Source organism: Saccopteryx leptura, chromosome 3 (genome assembly GCF_036850995.1).
Source record: "Saccopteryx leptura isolate mSacLep1 chromosome 3, mSacLep1_pri_phased_curated, whole genome shotgun sequence".
NCBI classification, from domain to species: Eukaryota; Metazoa; Chordata; class Mammalia; order Chiroptera; family Emballonuridae; genus Saccopteryx; species Saccopteryx leptura.
Window position 1 is genome coordinate 371810005 of NC_089505.1, and position 19349 is coordinate 371829353.

A 19349-nucleotide genomic window follows, 5' to 3' on the forward strand; every position below is an offset into this window, starting at 1 on the left:
GGCAGCACCCACACGGGAGCAGGTTGATGGGTAAAGAAGCAGGTGCAGCCCAGTGCTGCTGCTTCAAGACCTGGCAACTGAGTCGCTCACCCCAGCCCCGCCGCTCCTGGGACTCGGCCAGGCTGGGGCACCGGGCAGATCTCAGGAAGGAACAGCTGCCAGACTGGGGTTAAACAGTTAGGTGAGAAATTAAAGCAGGATTTTGTCATTCCTTACACCTCAGTCACTATGACTTTTTTATTAGCTCCATCTGGATAAACTTAAAACTCAGCCTGTCACTAAACAGCACTACCTTTTTCAATCTCAAATGAAACGGACAGATACTTAAATGAACAGATCTAAAAAACTATGGAAAACTCACCCAAAAGATGAGTGCTAATTCTATCTTAAAACTGCATGCCATCAAATTTTATAAGACTGCAATTTCAAGCCAATGAAAGATGAAGGCAGGAAGCAGGAGATGGGTTAACACGAGGATCATGCGCACTTAACGTGGTTTTTTTCCCTAACTTTTCCAAACCATGAGGACAGCCATTCAGAGAAGGAATGTCCCAGATCTTTAAATGTCCCCTCCTCAAGTCAGGCTGCCCACCTGTGAGTGACCAGGAGGCTTTTAAAGAAGTGGTGGCAGCCGGAAGATCCAATGAGGAGACCCCCTTGGCCTGGAGACGGTGACCGATCTGCCCCAAACAGCAGCCGTGTGCTTAAGCCGGGAAAGTGGGGCACGGCCACGCGGCCCCCAGAAAGGCTCCATGGGACATGCGGGGCCTGTTCTTCAGTTCCTTCCCAGAGCAGGTTTCCCGGAGGAAGGGGCAGCCACGTGGGGACGGAAAGACAGACTGCCGTTAACCAAGAGAAAGAGGGACCACGCGTGTAGAGAGGCCCAGAGGCGAGGGAAGAGCAGCCTGGCAGACGGGGAAGAATGTGGAGACAACTGGAGCATGGAGGAGGACGGGGCTGGGACAAAGCTATGGGTGGAGGCGGCACCAGGCCAGGGAGGACCCCCCCCCCCACGGCCGTGGACAAGGGCCTGGTGACAGGAGATGCAGGCAGTGGGGAGAAGAGGCAGCCAGTCATCCAGCTCTGGTGAGGAGAAGGCTCTGGCCCTCCCTATTGGCCTCAGCTTTTACGGGCCTCTCCCCAGATCTCATTGTGGGGTCCTCAAGAAGGCAGGTGGTCTGGCCCTGCACAGCTCCCCCATGCCCCAGCTCTAGGACCCTATTGGGTCACCTGGGCCAGGGACTCACACTTTGGACTCGCACCTCAAACCCTCTGGAAGCTTTCTGCACATTCGAGGAGGCAACTCACACTCTCAGCGTCCCTGAAACCCAAGCCAAGACCCAACACCACCCAGCCAGGCCCTCCTTCCCAGCCTCTCTGTCTGGGACAAAGCACCCCCTCCTCACAAGTCCCATGAGACCCTGACAGGCTAGGTACTGCCCTGCCTCCACACACCCCTGCCGACCATGCAGATGGCCCTGCCTGCCCTCACCTGGCTGCTCCGCCCAGCTTGAACCCTCTCCCACGGCAGCTTGCCCTGCTGGGGTTCGCTAGTGGTTGGTGGACAGGTGATTCAAGTGATCCTGAGAGGGGTGACATGGGACAGCTGCAGTCCCTGCCAGCAGACACCTCTCCCCTCTGACGTGCAGCTCCCCAGCAGTGGGGGTCACCGGGCATCTCTGCCCACGGCTGCAGCTCAGTGTCAGCCTCAACCTCTGGGGACGCAGCTGGGCTGCAGGAGGGAAACCTTCCTCCACCGAGGGAGGCCACCTGCCCTGGGTGATGACAGCATGAACCAGACCAGACCAGCCACCCTGGGTGGCTTCCGGAAGCCTGTGGCCATCAAGCAAGTCCAGGGCCACCACGCCACCGGTTGGGGTGCCAGCCAGGGGAATCCTGGCAGAGGCCTGGGAGACACGGAGGTTACCATCCAGCCCCCTCCGTGCAGCCCAGTTCTGCAACTGCACCACTACCAGGTGTCTGCCTGCGACCTTGGGGTCCTTGGTCTCCACCCCCAGCTCCCATCCTTCTGCTCCCGTATTTTCTCAAGCCTGTCCTCACTACCTCCCTCGGCCTGGCAACCATGCTTCTCACCTCCAGGGCACACTCCAGAAGGGTGTCCCGGTGGTGACATCATCACCCACCCCTGCACCTCCACGCATCCTGCACACAGCAGCCAGAGACCTTCCTCACACAGACCAGGTCACGCCACACACCTGCTGCTCCCCGACACGGTGTCACCTTGCTCCCTGCAGCAGGTGGACCCCACCTCCAGCCAGCAGACAGGCCTCCTGTCGGGTCCAACCCTCTCTGTTGACCTTTCCCAGGAAGGACCGTGTCTCTAATCCAGACACTTGTCTGGGCCACGGGGGCAGCTGTCTCATCCCAGGACCCCAGGCCTGGACTCACAGGAATCGCCATGGGGAATGGAAGGAATAAATTCTTGCAGTTCAAGGGTGACATGCTTCCCAGGAAGGCTACGATATAGCTCTACTTTACTAATAAAGAAGAAAGCCTGGCCTGGCCTGTGGTGGCGCAGTGGAGGAAGCGTCTACCTGGAGTGCTGAGGTTGCTTACGGTCAAGGCACTTGTGAGAAGCAACTACTACAGATAGATGCTTTCTGCCCCCTCCCCCTGCCTTTCTCTCTGTCTTCTCTCTAAAATCAATAAATAAAATGTTTTCAAAAAGAGGAAGAGGAAGAAAAAGCAGCAGCAGCAGCAGCTCTGGCTGGATAGCTCAGTTGGCTAGAGCATCATCCCAAAGCACAGAGGTTGCTGGTTCGATCCCAGATCGGGGCACATTCAGGAACTTCTACATGTTCCTGTCTGTCTGTCTCTCTCTCTCTCCCTTCCTCTCTCACTGAAATCAATAAATAGAACTTTTTTAAAAAAGGAAGGAAACCTGCCTGACCTGTGGTGGCGCAGTGGATAAAGCGTCAACCTGGAAACACTGAGGTTGCCGGTTCAAAACCCTGGCTTGCCTGGTCAAGGCACATATGGGAGTTGATGCTTCCTGCTCCTCCCCCTTCTCTCTCCCCCCCCCCTAAAATGAATTAAAAAAAATTTTTTTTTAAAAAGGGAAGGAAACCTTTATGCTGATTTCCAAAATACTGATGACTTATCTGACAAAAATGCATCAGCATTTGTGATTGTAAAATTGGTCAGAGCCCTGGCCGGCTGGCTCAGTGGTAGAGCGTCAGCCTGGTGTGTGGATGTCCCGGGTTCGATTCCCGGCCAGGGCACACAGGAGAAGCGTCCATCTGCTTCTCCACCCCTCCCCCTCTCCTTCCTCTCTGTCTCTCTTCCCCTCCCGCAGCCAAGGCTCCACTGGAGCAAAGTTGGCCTGGGCGCTGAAGACAGCTTCATGGCCTCCGCCTCAGGTGCAGAAATAGCTCAGTTGCCGAGCAATGAAGCAGTGGTCCCAGATGGGCGGAGCATCACCCTGTAGGGAGCTTGCCGGGTGGCTCCTGGTCAGGATGCATGTGGGAGTCTGTCTCTCTGCTTCCCTGCCTCTCACTTAACAACAACAATGTGGTCAGTACACTAGGAAAGACAGCACACTGTTAACTCGAGGACACACATACCTCCGAAACCCACCAAGGCCTGCCGGGGCCTCGCCATGGGTCACACGAGACTGTGACACAGCAAGGTTAGGAGTGCTGGTTGGGGGCAAACTCTTTAGCCATAGAGCTGTAGGGCCCTCAGTATGGGGGTTAGGGACCCTCGGAGCCCACTCTGCTGCCGCTGCCGACAGCCAAGCCTCATCTCCTCCTGTGTGGAGGACCCAGGCATGCCAGGCAGAGGGAGGCAATGCCAATGAGGCTGCCCCCACGGCACCAGCCCACGACAACACTCCTCTCAGCACCCAAACAAACCTCACCAGCCTCCTATCAGAACCAACAGAAAAAAAGACCCAAAGGATTTCTTACGGGGTGAGCAACAACATAACAGGAAAAGAGCCATCGCTAGCAACGCCAGAGAGGAGGCGCTGTGGGATGGGATCAATGAGGATCCGTCGGAACCTGAGTGCAGAGACCCAGCATGCACAAAGGAAGAGACAGACCCCGGAGGAAACGGGCGTCCTGAAGGCCCCGCCCCACAGAACCGGTGCTCCCCAAGGAAAGCAGTGCAGGTGCGGGGACTGAGCCCTCTCCGGCACTGCGGGGAGAAGCAGCTGCAACACCCAGTCAACATCTTAGAGATGCACGTTCCATACTGTGCGCGCCAGAGAACCTCCGCGTGACCGCAGCACGGGGCGCAGGGCGAAGTCCTCCTCCTGCTGGTCCCCGTCGGGACGCCCCAGGGGCTCAACCGGACGCCCCAGGGGCTCACCGTGACCCGATTTCTGTTTACCCTCCAGAATGTTTTTATGGAACATCGAGCAAATAGGAACATGACTCTCAGTCTTCCCCTCTCTGACACAAGACATGGAGTCTCTCACACGCCGTCACGAGCCACGTGGCACCTCACACAGGCAGGTCTCCCGCGGCCACGCAGGTGCCACGCTGTCCCTCCTTCCAGGGACACCTGTCACTTGAGCAGGTGCTTTCAGATTGAATAGACACTCTCCCTGGCCTGTTTCCCACAAGCTTCACCACTACCCTCCAGAAATCCAGGTTTGAGGACATCTGCTCATCTGAGAGGTGAAAAATGGTGTAGAATGATAAAGCTCACGTTGTGTATGCCAGTTGACCCAGAAATTCTATTTGTAACAACAATCATAGACACCTACATCAATCCAGCTACAAAACTGTTCACTGCAGCAGTTTCTAATACCGGGAAATAAAACAGAATAGAAATAACCTTCATGGTCTACGACAGGGGATTTATTGTTTTGGTTTGGTTTGGTTTGTAGGGGAAGCGGCAATCCTTTAATTACACATTAATGTCAGTTTCTGTTGTATCACTTTTTTTTTTAAAGATTTTTAAAATTGACTTTACAGAGAGAGAGAAGACTGGGGGGAGGGTGAGACGTATCAGCCCATTGTTGCTTCACTTTAGTTGTTCATTGGTTGCTTGTCGGATGTGCATTGACCAGGCGAGCCCGGGATTTCAAACCAGCGAACTCAGCATTCCAGGTCAACACGCCATCCCCAGTGCCACCACAGGTCAGGCTGCTGTATCACTTTTATAAGCTATTTACACAGCACCTCTCATCTAGAGGTGGAATTGTTAGAAAATGCTACAGGTAGAAAAGTGATAGGATAGGGTTACAAAGCAAAGGAATATTATATTGTAAATTAATGTCATAGAAAGATGTCTATGTTGTAACATTAAGTAAAAAAAAAAAAGTTATATGTGTCTAAAATATTTTACCACATTTAATTACAAAATTACAAATAAATTAAATTATACGATCACCTGACTGGTGGTGGTGCAATGGATAGAGCATCGACCTGGGACACTGAGGTCCCAGGTTTGAAGCCCCAAGCTCACCAACTTGAGTGTGGGGTTGCTGGCTTGAGTGTGAGATCATCGACATGACCCCATGGTCACGGGCTTAAGCCCAAAGATCACTGGCTTGAAGCCCAAGGTCACTGGCTTGAGCTCAAGGTCACGGGCTTGAGCAAGGGGTCACCAGCTCAGCTGGAGCCCCCGGGTCAAGCAAGGCATGGATGAGAAGCAATCAATAACTATGGGTTGATGTTTCTGTCTCTTCCCTCTCTCTTGCAAAAAAATAATTACATGACAAAACACTGTGCATAGTTCTTAAAAACAATAAACACAAAACAAAAAGATGGAGAAGTTTCAGAAAACATCAACCGACCACTGCAGGGTAACTTAGGGAGGGGACTGAATGGTGGCTCCAAAAAGATAAGTTCATGTCTAAATCCCTGGTACCTGTGACTGTGACCTTATTTGGAAATAGCATTTTTGCAAAGGTAATTAAGGATCTTGAGATGAGATTATCCTGGATTATTTAGTGGGCCCTAAATCTAATGACGAGTATCCTCAAAAGAGACACTAGGCCCTGGCCAGTGGCTCAGTAGATAGAGTGTTACTCGACGAATGGACATCCTGGGTTTGATTCCTGGTCAGGGCACAGAGGAGAAGTGACCATCTGCTTCCCTTCCCCCTACCCTTCCCCCTTCTCTCCCTCTTACCCTCCTGCAGCCAGCTTGATTGGTTTGAGCATGGCCCTGGGTGCTGAGGATAGCTCGGTTGGTCTGAGCACGTTAACCTCAGGTGCTAAAAATAGCTCACTACTCAAGCATCAGCCCCAGATAGGGGTTGCAGGGTAGATCCCAGTTGAGAGGCATGCAGGAGTCTGCCTTACTATCTCCCTGTCTCTTACACAAAGTTTTAAAAAATAAATTTTTTTTAAAAAGAGAGAATAGGAAAGACATGTAGAGAAGCCATGTGAAGAGGGGGACAGAGATTGAAGTGATGTGGCCACTACCCAAAGCATGCCAACAGCCACCAAAAGCCGGAAGAGGTCAGGAAGGTTCTAGGGCCTTCAGAGGAAGTACAGCTCTACCAACAACACCTTTGTTTTGGACTTTCTGGCCTCCAGAACTGTGAGAAAATAAACTCCAGTTGTTTTCAACCACCTGTGCACGGTCATTTGTGGTGGCAGACGCAGGAGAGTAATAAAGGTTTTGTTTCTGGGAGGGGATTGAGACCGTGACCAATACCTCAAGGGCGGGATGGGTTGGAAACCGAGCACGGGACAGAGGCCGGAGAGTTGTGAGGGGCACCAGGAGCCTTGATTGCCTGGCACAGACTATTGATAGAAAATGAAATATAAGTGGTGGCCTGCGGTGAGGATCCGAAGGAGCTGAGGAGCACACACTACTGGACACGGGAGAAAAGGTGACCCTTACCCAATGGGGCTGAACGGGGTGGAAAGCAGAGCTCGTCAGTGGTGACCCTGGAGGTTCCCGGCACAGTGTGGAGGGGCGCGATGGGGTGTCCGCTGGCCACCCACAGCGAAGCGCAGGAGGAAAGACAGAGGCCGTGGAAGAAAATGTGGAGTCAAAAAAGGAAGGAGAGCCCGCTGACCTGGGGGAGTCACAGCCTGTTCGGACTGCGGGAGAGGCAGCCGCGGAGATGGAGGCACTGCTAGGAAAGGGGGCTGCTGGTCTACAGAAAGAGCCCAGGGCGTGACAGGACAGCCTGCAGCTGCAGGCGTCACAGGTCTGACTCACAGGCGCACTCAACCACCTCGCAGCAGCCCGGGCAGAGAGCGAGGCCGTCCGGGGAAGAGCGGGGAGACTGACGCCCCCTCCTCTCCCTCGGCGTGGATCCCGTGTCTTACATGGGAGACCCACGCATGTGCAGGTGCTGCACGAACAGCTGCACCTGCGGCGTGGGCTGAAGAGGACAGAGGCAGGTGAAACGAAGGAGAGCTGTTGGGATGCTGGGGTCCTACAGGCAGGAAATGGGGGCGCTGGGGTGCTGGGGTCCCACAGGCAGGAAATGGGGGCGCTGGAGCTGCTCTGCTTCAAACGGGGGCTCCCCTCCAGGGAGGCAGGGTGAAACGAAGGAGAGCTGTTGGGGTGCTGGGGTCCCACAGGCAGGAAATGGGGGCGCTGGGGTGCTGGGGTCCCACAGGCAGGAAATGGGGGCGCTGGGGTGCTGGGGTCCCACAGGCAGGAAATGGGGGCGCTGGAGCTACTCTGCTTCAAACGGGGGCTCCCCTCCAGGGAGGCAGGGTGAAACGAAGGAGAGCTGTTGGAATGCTGGGGTCCTACAGGCAGGAAATGGGGGCGCTGGAGCTACTCTGCTTCAAACGGGGGCTCCCCTCCAGGGAGGCAGGGTGAAACGAAGGAGAGCTGTTGGGGTGCTGGGGTCCCACAGGCAGGAAATGGGGGCGCTGGAGCTACTCTGCTTCAAACGGGGGCTCCCCTCCAGGGAGGCAGGGTGAAACGAAGGAGAGCTGTTGGGGTGCTGGGGTCCCACAGGCAGGAAATGGGGGCGCTGGAGCTACTCTGCTTCAAACGGGGGCTCCCCTCCAGGGGCCGAGCTTCAGGCCCAGAAGATGGGGCCGTGGGTGCAGGGAGAAACATGAAGCCACAGAGAAGACAGCGCACTGTCTAGTTTCACATGTCTGCACACGGGGTGAAAATTTCCCCGGGGGGTCAGCCATACCCTCGCCTCACTTACACCTGATTTCAGACAAATTCAGATGAGACTTGGGGCTTTTGAGCTGTGGAGACTCTGGAGGGTGTTGGGACAGGGTGAGTGTATTCTGCACATGACAGAGATGAATGTTAGGGGACCATAGGATAGGCTGCAGTGGGTTGAATGGTCCACCTTTTAAACCCTCTGAATGTGCCCTTATTTGGAAAAAGAGTCTTGGCAGTTGTAATGAAGATTGAGATGATCTGAGATGCTGGATGACTCAGAGGGGTGTTAAATCCAGTGCCACATGTCCTTGGGTCACGGGCAAGAGACAGAGGGGAAGACCCAGGGGAGAAGCCATGTGACCACAGATGCAGAGATTGGAGAGATGCAGCCACGGGCCAGGGAATGCTGACAACCACCAAGCTGGAGAGGCGGAAACGGAATCTGCCCCGGGGACTCCAAGGGGGCACAGCACTGCTGACACCTTGATTGTGGACTTCTGGACTCCGTAACCGTGACAGCATAAATTTCTGTTGTTCGGGCCACGCAGACTGTGGCGATCTGTTGTGGCCCCAGGTACCCAGCGCAGGGGTTGTTCTCTGGGGCTAGTGTACTCTGCAAACAACTGGGAGTTCCTGTGGTGATCGTAACGTGGAAGCTCAAGGTATCTCTCTTTTTCTCTCTTTTTTACAGGGACAGAGAGAGGGATAGATAGGGACAGACAGGAACAGAAAAAGATGAGAAGCATCAATCATTAGTTTTTCTTTGTGACACCTTAGTTGTTCATTGATTGCTTTCACATATGCGCCTTGGCCGCGGGCCTTCAGCAGACCGAGTAACCCCTTGCTTGAGCCAGCGACCTTGGGTCCAAGCTGGTGAGCTTTTCGCTCAAACCAGATGAGTCCGCGCTCAAGCTGGCAACCTCGGGGTCTCAAACCTGGGTCCTCCGCAGCCCAGTCCAACGCTCTATCCACTGAGCCACCGCCTGGTCAGGCTCAAGATATCTCTTGATACTTAATCCTGTACCTGTTTTATGAGCTTCCCCCATAGCCATACATTAAGAGAAAAAAAGGTAATAAAGATACATTTCAAAAGTTCAACATACCTACTTATTTGATAAACAAACAAACAAAAAAAAAACCAGAATAAAGATGATAAAAGCCACATGCTCAGAGGCACCTGCTGGGGACACTACTTTGTCACATTCTACCAGCTGCCCCCAAGCTTGTGGCCCTGAACTTCCAGCACCCAGCCCTCCCCCCACCCCACTTGTCCAAGGCACCAGTGCTACCCCAAGCCTACCTGACCCACACACCCAGCCCAGGCCGCCCAGACTCCAGACCAGCTACACCAGATGTCCCTAGGGCTTCCTTTCCCGCAGCATTGGGCCTGGGTCTGCTCCCACCCCAGGAACCAGAATGAACAGCAGGTGCCCCCATCCTCTTCCTGGCCCCAGACCCCCTTTGCCTCAGGGCAGTGGGACAGGACCCGGCTGAGAGCTGACCAACCAGCTGGAATGACCCTTTTGCAGATAAACCGTCACCCAAGCTCCCCCACAAGAGTGGAAGGGTAGAGAGGTGCAGGCCCTGCAGGCTAAGTGTCCCAAGTCCCCCAAGTGGGCACCCGCCTTTCTCCCTCACCAGAGAACACTTCTTGCCTTCTCCTCCACCCAGTCTACCATCACCCCACAGCCCCACCAGGCACCCCACTCCCTGTCCACTGTGGGCCTGCCGCTGGGCACTGCCCTTGGCCCCAGGCCATGGGAGGCCGAGGCACCCAGATGGCCCACTCTGCACCATCCCTCCCCGGCCTCCTTGAACCCTTTCTCACAGCATGTGGACCCTGGGCCCTGCTCCCAGCCCCAATCAGGATTCACCAAGGCAAAGGCCAAAGTTAGAATCCCTGCCTCAGGCCATATGCAATTATTAATCTGAAATGTATCAAACCTAGACATAGGAGCTAAAACTATAGAACTCTTGAAATGAAAACAGAGGCGTAAATAAATCTTCATGACTTTGGAATAAGGCATCGTTTCTTCAATAAGACCCCAAAAGCATAAGCAGCAAGAAAAAAATAGATAAGTTGAGCCCCCCATAATTAAAAACTTCTGGCCTGACCAGGTGGTGGCGCAGTGGATAGAGCGTCGGACTGGGATGCGGAAGGACCCAGGTTTGAGACCCCGAGGTCGCCAGCTTGAGCGCGGGCTCATCTGGCTTGAGCAAAGAGCTCACCAGCTTAGACCCTAGGCCCCTGGCTCCAGCGGGGCCCGTCTGCTGAAGGCCCGCGGTCAAGGCACATGTGAGAAAGCAATCAATGAACAACTAAGAAGTCGCAACGCTCAATGAGAAACTGATGATTGATGCTTCTCATCTCTCTCTGTCCCTGTCTATCTCTGCCTCTGTAAAAAAAAAAAAAAAAAATTCTGTTCTTCAAAGGACACCATCAAGAAAGTGACTAGCCTGACCTGTGGTTGCGCAGTGGACAAAGCATTGACCAGGAACACTGGGGTTGCTGTTTTGAAACCCTGGGCTTGCCTGGTCAAGGCACAGACGAGAAGCAGATGCTGCAAGTTGATGTTTCCCACTCCTCCCTCCATTTCTCTCTCTCTCTCTCTCTCTCTAAAATCAATAAATAAAATATTTAATAAATGGAGCAGTGTGAAGAAGAGGCGAGAACAACCCCCGGACCGACCAAAGCCCACACGCTGCTGCTAAAGAATATAAAAAAATAAAGAAAAAAAATTTTAATAAATGAATAGACACCTCACAGAATCGGAGAAAATTTTTGCAAAACACTTGGATCAGGAATACATAAAGAACAAGTGCCACCCAATCATGAAAAGATAAAAGCCCAATTTAAAAATGGACAAAGGGTGGCCCCCAGCCGGTTGGCTCAGTGGTAGAGCGTCAGCCTGGCGTGCAGGAGTCCCGGGTTCGATTCCGGCCAGGGCACACAGGAGAAGCACCCATCTGCTTCTCCACCCCTCCCCCTCTCCTTCCTCTCTGTCTCTCTCTTCCCCTCCCACAGCCAAGGCTCCATTGGAGCAAAGTTGGCCCGGGCGCTGGGGATGGCTCCATGGTCTCTGCCTCAGGCGCTAGAGTGGCTCTGGTTTCAACAGAGCAACGCCCCAGATGGGCAGAGCATCGCCCCCTGGTGGGTGTGCCGGGTGGATCCTGGTCGGGCGCATGCAGGAGTCTGTCTGACTGCCTCCCGTTTTCAACTTCAGAAAAATACAAAAAAAAAAAAAATAGACAAACGATCTGGATAAATATTTCTCAGAAGAAGACACACCATGGCCAATAAGCACAGGAGAAGGTGCTGGAGAGGTCAGGCATCAGGAAAGACTAATGGCAACCAGCACAAGAGTCCACTTCGCACCCACTAGATTGGATGTCCACAATCAAAAAGGCAGATAATGGTTAAGTGTGGGTGAGGGCTCCTGGGAATGCTGGACGGTGCGGTGCTTGAAAAACAACCTGGCAGTTCTCCAAGCAGTTAAAGATAGAATGACCACATGACCCAGCAATTCCACTCCTTGGTGTTTACCCGAGAGAGATGAAGACAGACGTCCACACAGACACTCCCACACAATGCTCACAGCAGCACGGTTCAGAACAGCCTCAAGGTGGAAACCACCCAAATGTCCATCAAGTGTAGTCTACATTAAGTATACGATATCAGTACACCTAAAAAAAAAAAAAAAAAGTACATGCCTCCATTTTGTTATTGCTGAAAAACGCTAACCATCATCTGATCTGCTGGAAAAATGGCATTGACCGAATTGCTGGATGGCTGGGTTGCTAAACCTTCGATTTGTAAAAAAACAAACAAAAAAACCCCACTGTCTGCGAAGCACAGTGAAGCGAGGAACACCTCTATCTGGTGTGTCCAGTGTAGGTAAATCCATAGGGACTGAAGTAGATCACTTACTGCAGGTCAAGTGATGTCAACGTTCTTGAATTGATGGCAGTGATGGTTTCGCAAGTCTAAACATGCTAAAAAGACTGGTTCCTCTCTCCCCCTGACCCCCATCTCTCTCTCTCTCTCTCTCAATCTCTCTCCCTCTCTCTCTCTCTCTCTCTCTCTCTCTCTCTCTCTCTCTCTCTCTCTCTCACACACACACACACACACACACACACACGTCACTGCAGTCACCCCACCCAGGGAGAATGGGGGCCAGAGCTGTGACTGAAACTCTTTTTCTTTATACACTTCCATCATGCTTAGTTGTTCTTTGTTTTTTGTTTTTTGGGGGTTTTTTTTGTATTTTTCTGAAGCTGGAAACAGGGAGAGACAGACAGACTCCCGCATGCGCCAGACCGGGATCCACCTGGCACGCCCACCAGGGGCGATGCTCTGCCCACCAGGGGGCGATGCTCTGCCCCTCTGGGGCGTCGCTCTGTTGCGACCAGAGCCACTCTAGCACCTGGGGCAGAGGCCAAGGAGCCATCCCCAGCGCCCAGGCCATCTTTGCTCCAATGGAGCCTCGGCTGCGGGAAGGGAAGAGAGAGACAGAGAGGAAGGAGGGGGAGGGGTGGAGAATCAAATGGGCACTTCTCCTGTGTGCCCTGGCCGGGAATCGAACCCGGGACTTCTGCACGCCAGGCCGACGCTCTACCACTGAGCCAACCGGCCAGGGCCTTCTTTGTTTTTTTGAGCATGCTTTCCCTCTGACTATAAACACAGACCAAAAGCCCTCTCTAAAGAGCCCCAGTTACCTGCCGGCCTCTGCTCCTGCCAGCTGAGCTCTGGCCACCAAAGATGATGGCCCATGCCATCACCTACTCACTCGTGCGAGCACCCTGCAAACGCTGGCTGAGGGCCTGGGGCTGGTGCCAGGGACACAGATAACCAAGCTCAGAGTCCAGGATGGGAGAGAGGGTGGGACATACAAGGAGGGTGCCAGGCACAATGGCCCAGGGCCTGCCGGGGGGGGGGGAGCCCCTCCAGCTGAGTTTTAAAGAAAGTCACGCATGCCCAGCAGGCACAGTGACACGCTTCTGACCTTCTGGCCTTGTTCCAGCCTTGCCTTCTGCAGCCCTCTCCTCCGATCTGATCTACACTGACTGGCTGTTGTGACCCTGTTCCCAGCCCTGAGGGGACAACCTTGAAGTCTCCCTCCTGCTGTCCAGGCCCTCCTGGCTAGCTAGCCCCACCCTCCACCGCCTGTCCTGCACCTCACGCCCTGACCCCATGGACAGGCCTCTGGCCTTGTGCACACGGCGGCACCTGAGGGGGTTCAGAGGCTCCCCCGTCACCAGACAGACCCCCTTCCCAAATCCACCGGCCTACCTCAGGCTCTTCCCTGCCCTCACACACCTGCCCCCAGGCCTCTCTAGGCTCCCCTGGTGTAGAAGGCCAGGCTCTGGAGACGTGGGAGTCGGGACACTCCTTGCAGCTGGGCCACATTCCCTGGTGGCCTCGGCCCCACGGGAATCTGCAAGGGGCTCTAGCCAGCAGGAAACCAAGAATGTTCTGGGAGGATCAGTGACCAGGGACAACGGGGGATTTCCAGGGAGAGAGCCAGGGACGATGACGTGTCCAGGGTAGGGCCTAAATGTTGGGGGAGGGGGTTGGGGGAGGAGGTCGCTGAGGTGAGAGGCTAGGAGGCTGGATTTTGGAGGGGAAGACCAGAAGTTGAGTCTGGTGAGTAAGAGCAGAGAGGATGGGGCTGGGGGGGGGGGTGACTGCTAATGGGGGTGATGAGGCCAGGAGGCAGAAGCCAGAGCCCTTCTTGGGCACATTGGAGAACCAAGAATGGATGTAGAGGGCTGGGCAGGGAACCCTGAGGGCAGAACCAGCCCAGGAAAGGTGCGCTTCTACAGACACCCCCCAGCCCCAAGCAGTCACTCACTGGTTGATATCAGGGGCCAGGCCTGTCCTTCCTCCCTCCCTGGGTCAGCCCAGTACCTCCAGGGACAGGGCGCACAAGGGTTTTAGGCCTCTAGTAGGTCCAAGGGGCTCACAACAGTCAGCCACGCAGCCCATAGTCTAACCACCTCTAGCCTCCTCCAGGGCACCCCTGGGGGTTGGCCATGGCCCCAGCACAACCTCAGGCACCAGCCCAGCCCCTCACCATTCCCTTGGCTCAAGCCAGGAGATCCCGGGGAGTACCTGGCATACCCCAGAAGCTCTTCCTACGACTGGCTGCTCAGGGAGTCCCCAATACCTGCTCTTCCACTTGGCAGCTCTCAGGGAGCCTCAGGCCAGGGCTCCATGGGGAGCTCCATCCACCATGATTCTGGCAAGTCCACTGAAGGCAGGTGCGAGGACAATGACAAGAGTCACCCACCAAGCCCAGAAGGTGGGCATGGGCCAGGGCAGCTCAACTTGTGTCCAGCACCAACTCTGGTGACCAGGGAAGCTGGGCTAGGGAGGGCAAACTCCAGAAACCCATCCGGCACAAGGCCTGGGAGGTGCTCAGGCCGGGACAGGCTCTGGAACCACACACAGCCTGCAACCTGACCAGACCAGGAACGAAGCATGCGCATGCTGTCAAGTGTCCCCACTTGAAACTGAGTGGCCGGTTCACACACAGCTCTGCCCTAGGGTTTGTCAGAAGAGCTGTGGCCCAGGTGCACGACTGCTTCTCTGCCCTGCACTTGTCCAGATGTACCTGCCCTCCCTCCCTGGGGGTGCAGTGGTCAGACTCAGAGCCCACTGATTGTCACAGGATTGTTTCTACCTGGCCCAGGGGGAACTGGCCACAGAGGCCAACAGCTGGCCACAGTGCTAACAAGGAGAAACCCACAGCACAATCACCCCACGCGCTCAGGACCCGGAGAAAGCTGTTTGCAAAGGAGCAGGGTGAGCAGAGACGAGCCCTGGGCCCAGGGGAACCTCCCCCTGCTTCAGCGAGGTCAGTGGGTAGAGAGCGCGGTTCTGTTGGTTCCAGGCAAAGCCCCAGCAAGACTGCTCTCCCTGAGCTGCCCTTGGGGGCAGAGCCAGCAAAACCAGCCGAGTGGAGCTGGAAACTGCTCTGGTCGGCTCTGTCCAGGGACCCCACGTCGACCCTCTCCAGCAGCTCACTCCCGGGCCCCTTAGCCTCTGGAGGGGCCCAGGAGCCAGGGCTGTGCCCATAGCTGCTCAGAGCCTGAGGACTCCAGTGTTGGGCTGCAGGCAGCTGAGGGCAGTGAGTCTGGGCAGGCCCAGAGAGGCCCCAAGGGGCGTGGAGCCTGAGAGGAGGGTCCGCCAAAAGCCACAGAGCGGTTTCCTCTAAAGAGGAAGAAGGGGCTGCCCAGACTTCCCCAGCCCCCAACTGCCATGCAGGGGACAGAGAAGGGGTGTGACGGGGGTCCCTGCCAAGGCAAGGCAAGGCGGCAGCCCAGGCACTGGCCGGTTTGGGAGGTGAGGAGAGGCCACAACTATGCGACCCACTGCCAGGCGGTGGCAGCCGCCCCCGCCCCATGTGGGAGGCACCCAGCTGAGGGGCAGGCATCAGCTTAGCCTTGACCCACGTGTCTGCTGAGCATAGACTCGGGACACTGGACACTGGCCGGGAGGAGCCCCTGCCGCCGCTGCTGCGCGGCCCACCCCACCTTACCCGCGCACACCGCGAGATGCCCTATTAAGGGCATGACCATGGGGGCTGCGCTGAGCGTGCCGGCCTCTTCCCTGGGCGCTGGGGGGCCGCGGGGTCGAGCAAGGCGGTTGGGGGACAGGGCTGTGTCTGGGCCGCGATGGGGACAGCCAGCGCGGACGAGGTGTCAGAGGCCAAACTGTCAGGCTGGAGGACCTGGCCCCGCAGGCAGCGCCCTACCTTTGTACCTCTCCCGCACCTCCTCGTAGGCCTGGATGAAGTCCTGCTCGTCGGGTGGCGGGCCGGGCGGCAGCAGAGCGGCCATGCCAGCGGGCGCGGGACGCGGCCGGGTGCTGCGGCGGGGAGGGAGCCTCCAGCCCTCCAGCGGCCACTCTGTCCCTGCGGCCGCCAGCGCCACTTAAAGGGGCCGCCCCCGCCCCGCCCCGCACCCAGGATGCCCCACGGGCGGGGCGGGGCGAGGCCAGGGACCGGCCAGGCTCTGGGGAAGCTGCGGCCGCGTCCGGACGTTTCCCCACGCGCGCGTTAGCTCGGCTGCAGCGGGCTCCACGGGCTCCGCGTCCTGGCTCCACGGCGCTGTGCCAGCGCGCGCACACCACTGTGCGCTCCCGACCGGGTCGCGGCCCGCCGACAGCCCGAATTCTCCAAGTCTGGCTCCCAGTCCCAGAACAGAGTCCTCCTTCCTCGCCAGCCTCGACCTCTCCGGTGACCCTGCCAGATCCGGCGACTTCACCTGGCCGCCGCGGGGCGCGCCCCTCCCTCCACCCCCTCTCCCTCTGCCTCGACTTAGAACTTTTCCTTGCAACACTGGAGCTAGTGGTGGTACCGGCCACATAAAAAGGTCCTTGAAAACAGAAAAATAAAACTTATGTACTATGAAAGGACTGAAATCGGAAATTTTCAGAAGCAATAAAATCCTTGGTACAAATCTTTGTACCACCTGACAAATGGACAGAGACCCTTCGGGCAGCATGGATCAAGGTCCTCCCTTCTGGACCGCCCCTGGCCTATTCCTCTCTACCTTTAAATGCTGGTTACCTGTGACCAGAAACCACTCTTCTAGGAGTCAATACTAAGAAAGTCAGCAGGCAATGCTCAGAGGCCCTGCCCTCCCTGACCCCTGATGGCTGCAGGGTGGCTCAGAGCCCACGGCCAGCCAGCGCAGGGATGTGGCTGAGGAAAGCCAAGGTACGGAAAGACATTCCTGATTCGCTTTGGGGGGGGGGGGTCTTTTAAAATCCATCTGTGATATGTGCAAAAGACTGTCAGGTCTTGGGGCCCCATCCACACCAGTACCTGGGGGTGGGGCCAGGCTTGGGCAAGCCTTCCCCAATTCTGCTGTCCTGCTCCTCCGTGTGTCCACCCCCAGGGCTCCTCCCTGCCCACAACACCATCCCCGCTCAGCAGCTGGCCATCAGGCACATGCCTCGGGCCACCTTCCCGGCCTCCTCAAGGGCTGGCCCAGCTCTCCAGACACCTCCTCATCATCTCAGTCCGAGTGGTGGTTGGGGTCAGGACTCAGCAGCCTGGGTGCAGAGACCCTCGTGGGCTCCTCCCTCACCTCCCTAGGTCACCCACTCCCACAGGGAGGGCCCACTTGCTGTCCAGCTGCCAGCTCGACACTGTCGGAGGCCTCTCTCTTGGCCCTCTCTCATCCTCCCCAGATTGGAGAGCAAAGCAGGACTCTGGCTCTGGGAGGAGGCGGCGGCTCTCACCAACCAGGTGGCCCCTCCTGTCCTGCTCCTATGTGCTTCCACCGCACGCCCCCCCCCCCATGTTGGCAGCCAAGACCAGTGGGGGCCTGAAAGGCAGCTCAGCCTCCGGAGCCCAAGAAAGAATCATCATGGCATTTGGGCACTGGACTCGGTCATGAAAGCCAGTGATGGGCACCAGCCACCACAGCAAGTTCAACTTCAGGCCTCAGGCAGCAGCAGCAGCCGACCGGGTGCGGCCAGCAGATGGCGCTTTGTGGTCTGCAATCACCCAGGACAGGAGAGGCCCTCTCTGACCCACAGATCTCTCACCTTTCCTTCCCCCCCCCCGTCCTCCACCTGCCCAGAGAGCACAGGGCACTCGCTCGGTCAACTGGCCAGCGCCGACAAATGGAAAGACGGGGTCCTCCGGTTACCTGCAATCCGGATGACTGCCCGCTCCGCAGGGTCCAGGACACTGCCGTTGCCCCCAGAGCTGCCTCCGCTCCGCCGGCTTCTCTGCGTCTTCCCCAGGTTCCAGGGCAGTGTGTCCCCTGGACTGGGCGAGCTGCTGCTTCCGTTGGAGCCATCCTCAGCCACCGCCCGCACCTCATGGTCCTCGCCTGACATGGCCTCCTGGAAAAGGAGCGAGGGGAGGTGGTCACACCCTGGGGGCGGTGCTGGCCACTGGCCCGCCACCTTCTTAACCTAGGCAACCCATCCACCTACCACCTGGACGCCGACAAACCACTCCTAAGGCCTCCACACTCTCCACGCAGGCATGGACAACCCTCTCCCCTCTCCACGGCTGGCCTCACCCCCTCTAGTTCATCCCTCAGACACCAACAGTGACCACTCCCAGACATTAACCGCACTCCCTCCAGTGTATAACTAGGGTATTGATTTCTCCCACTGCTGCCACTCCCTTCTCTTAGTCACCCAAACACTGACCCCTCTACGCTGTCACCCATGGGCTCGCCCGATCAGAGGACACTGACCCTACACTTCACTCTCTGCCCTGACCAACGGGAGGGGAGGGAGTGATTGCCCTTCCTTGGACACTGACCTCACTCTCCATCCACTTCATCACTCAGACACTGGCCTCCACCCCCACCTCCCCAAACCTGGACCCTGTCTCCTCTACTCCTCTCTCAGGTCAGCAGGAAAGCCAGGCCATCAGGAAACACTGACCACCAGCAGAACCCTGACCCCATCCCCTGGACAGTGGCACTCTACCTCCAAGCTGTCCGAGCCTCTAGATTCCCCACGGCCCCACTCCACACCCAACCCCGCACGGTCCCACCTCGGTCTCCGCAGTGAATGCCTATAAATAGCTGGAGCCGCAGCGGCGTGGGCCGCGGAGCTCGGCTGCGGCAAGGCCGGAAGGGAGCCGGGCCACCGCTCCAGCAGCCCACCCTGAGTGTTCGCACACCTGCACCCACGGGGCGCTGCCAGAGCACATGCACACCCACGCGTGCACACGCCTCAGCTCCCCATCCCGAAGAGCACTGCCGTGCGGGAGGTGAATGGGGCTCTGTCTTGGCGGGGGTGGGGTGGCGTGGGGGCACAATGTGGGCTCTGTGCCTCGGCCCTCGGGCTCAAGGGCTGGAGGGCACTGACCTGGGGGGCCACTGCGCCCCGCCTCCCTCAGGCCCCGCCGCCGCCAGCATTCTCTGCTCCAGCCCTCGCCTGGCAACCCGCGGTCAGCCTGAGCCTCCCCAACAATCTTTCCTGCCCACACCCCGGGCACCGCCCGACCAGTTCCGCAGTCTCCGGAGCGCAGAGCTGGTGTCCTCCCCAAGAGAGAATGGGCCGCGACGCAGTCCTGAGCTCCGGGACGCCTGCGCCGGAGAGCCCCCACCCCACCCCGCAGGTCCCGCCACGCTGCGCGCATCTCCATCCCGGTCCCGGTCATACGTGCCTGGTGGCTCAGCTCGGCTAGGCTCGGCCGCCGCAGTCAGACTGCTAGGACCGGGTAGGGCGGCGGAGGCGGCGCGGGCGGAGCGAGCCCGGAGCCCCGCCCAGGCTCCAGCCAAACCCAGCGCCGCGCGTGC

General features: G+C 57.1%; 1 protein-coding gene across 5 annotated transcripts in view; it reads right to left on the reverse strand.

The window, feature by feature from the left end:
* Positions 1-19347, reverse strand: part of PLEC (plectin) — a 60677-nt gene extending 41330 nt beyond the window's left edge. For 2 of the 5 annotated variants that reach the window (XM_066379715.1, XM_066379714.1), the window contains exons 1-2: positions 19217-19342; positions 17733-17931 (exon numbers count right to left, since the gene is read on the reverse strand). In XM_066379715.1, coding sequence (XP_066235812.1) covers positions 17733-17925 — 193 coding nt within the window. In that variant the 5' untranslated portion in view covers positions 17926-17931; positions 19217-19342. Of the gene's footprint in view, positions 1-15826; positions 15992-17732; positions 17932-19216 lie in introns of those variants that run through there. The other 3 variants (XM_066379723.1, XM_066379721.1, XM_066379731.1) reach the window with 2 other exon arrangements.
* Between the last annotated feature and the right edge of the window lie 2 nt (positions 19348-19349).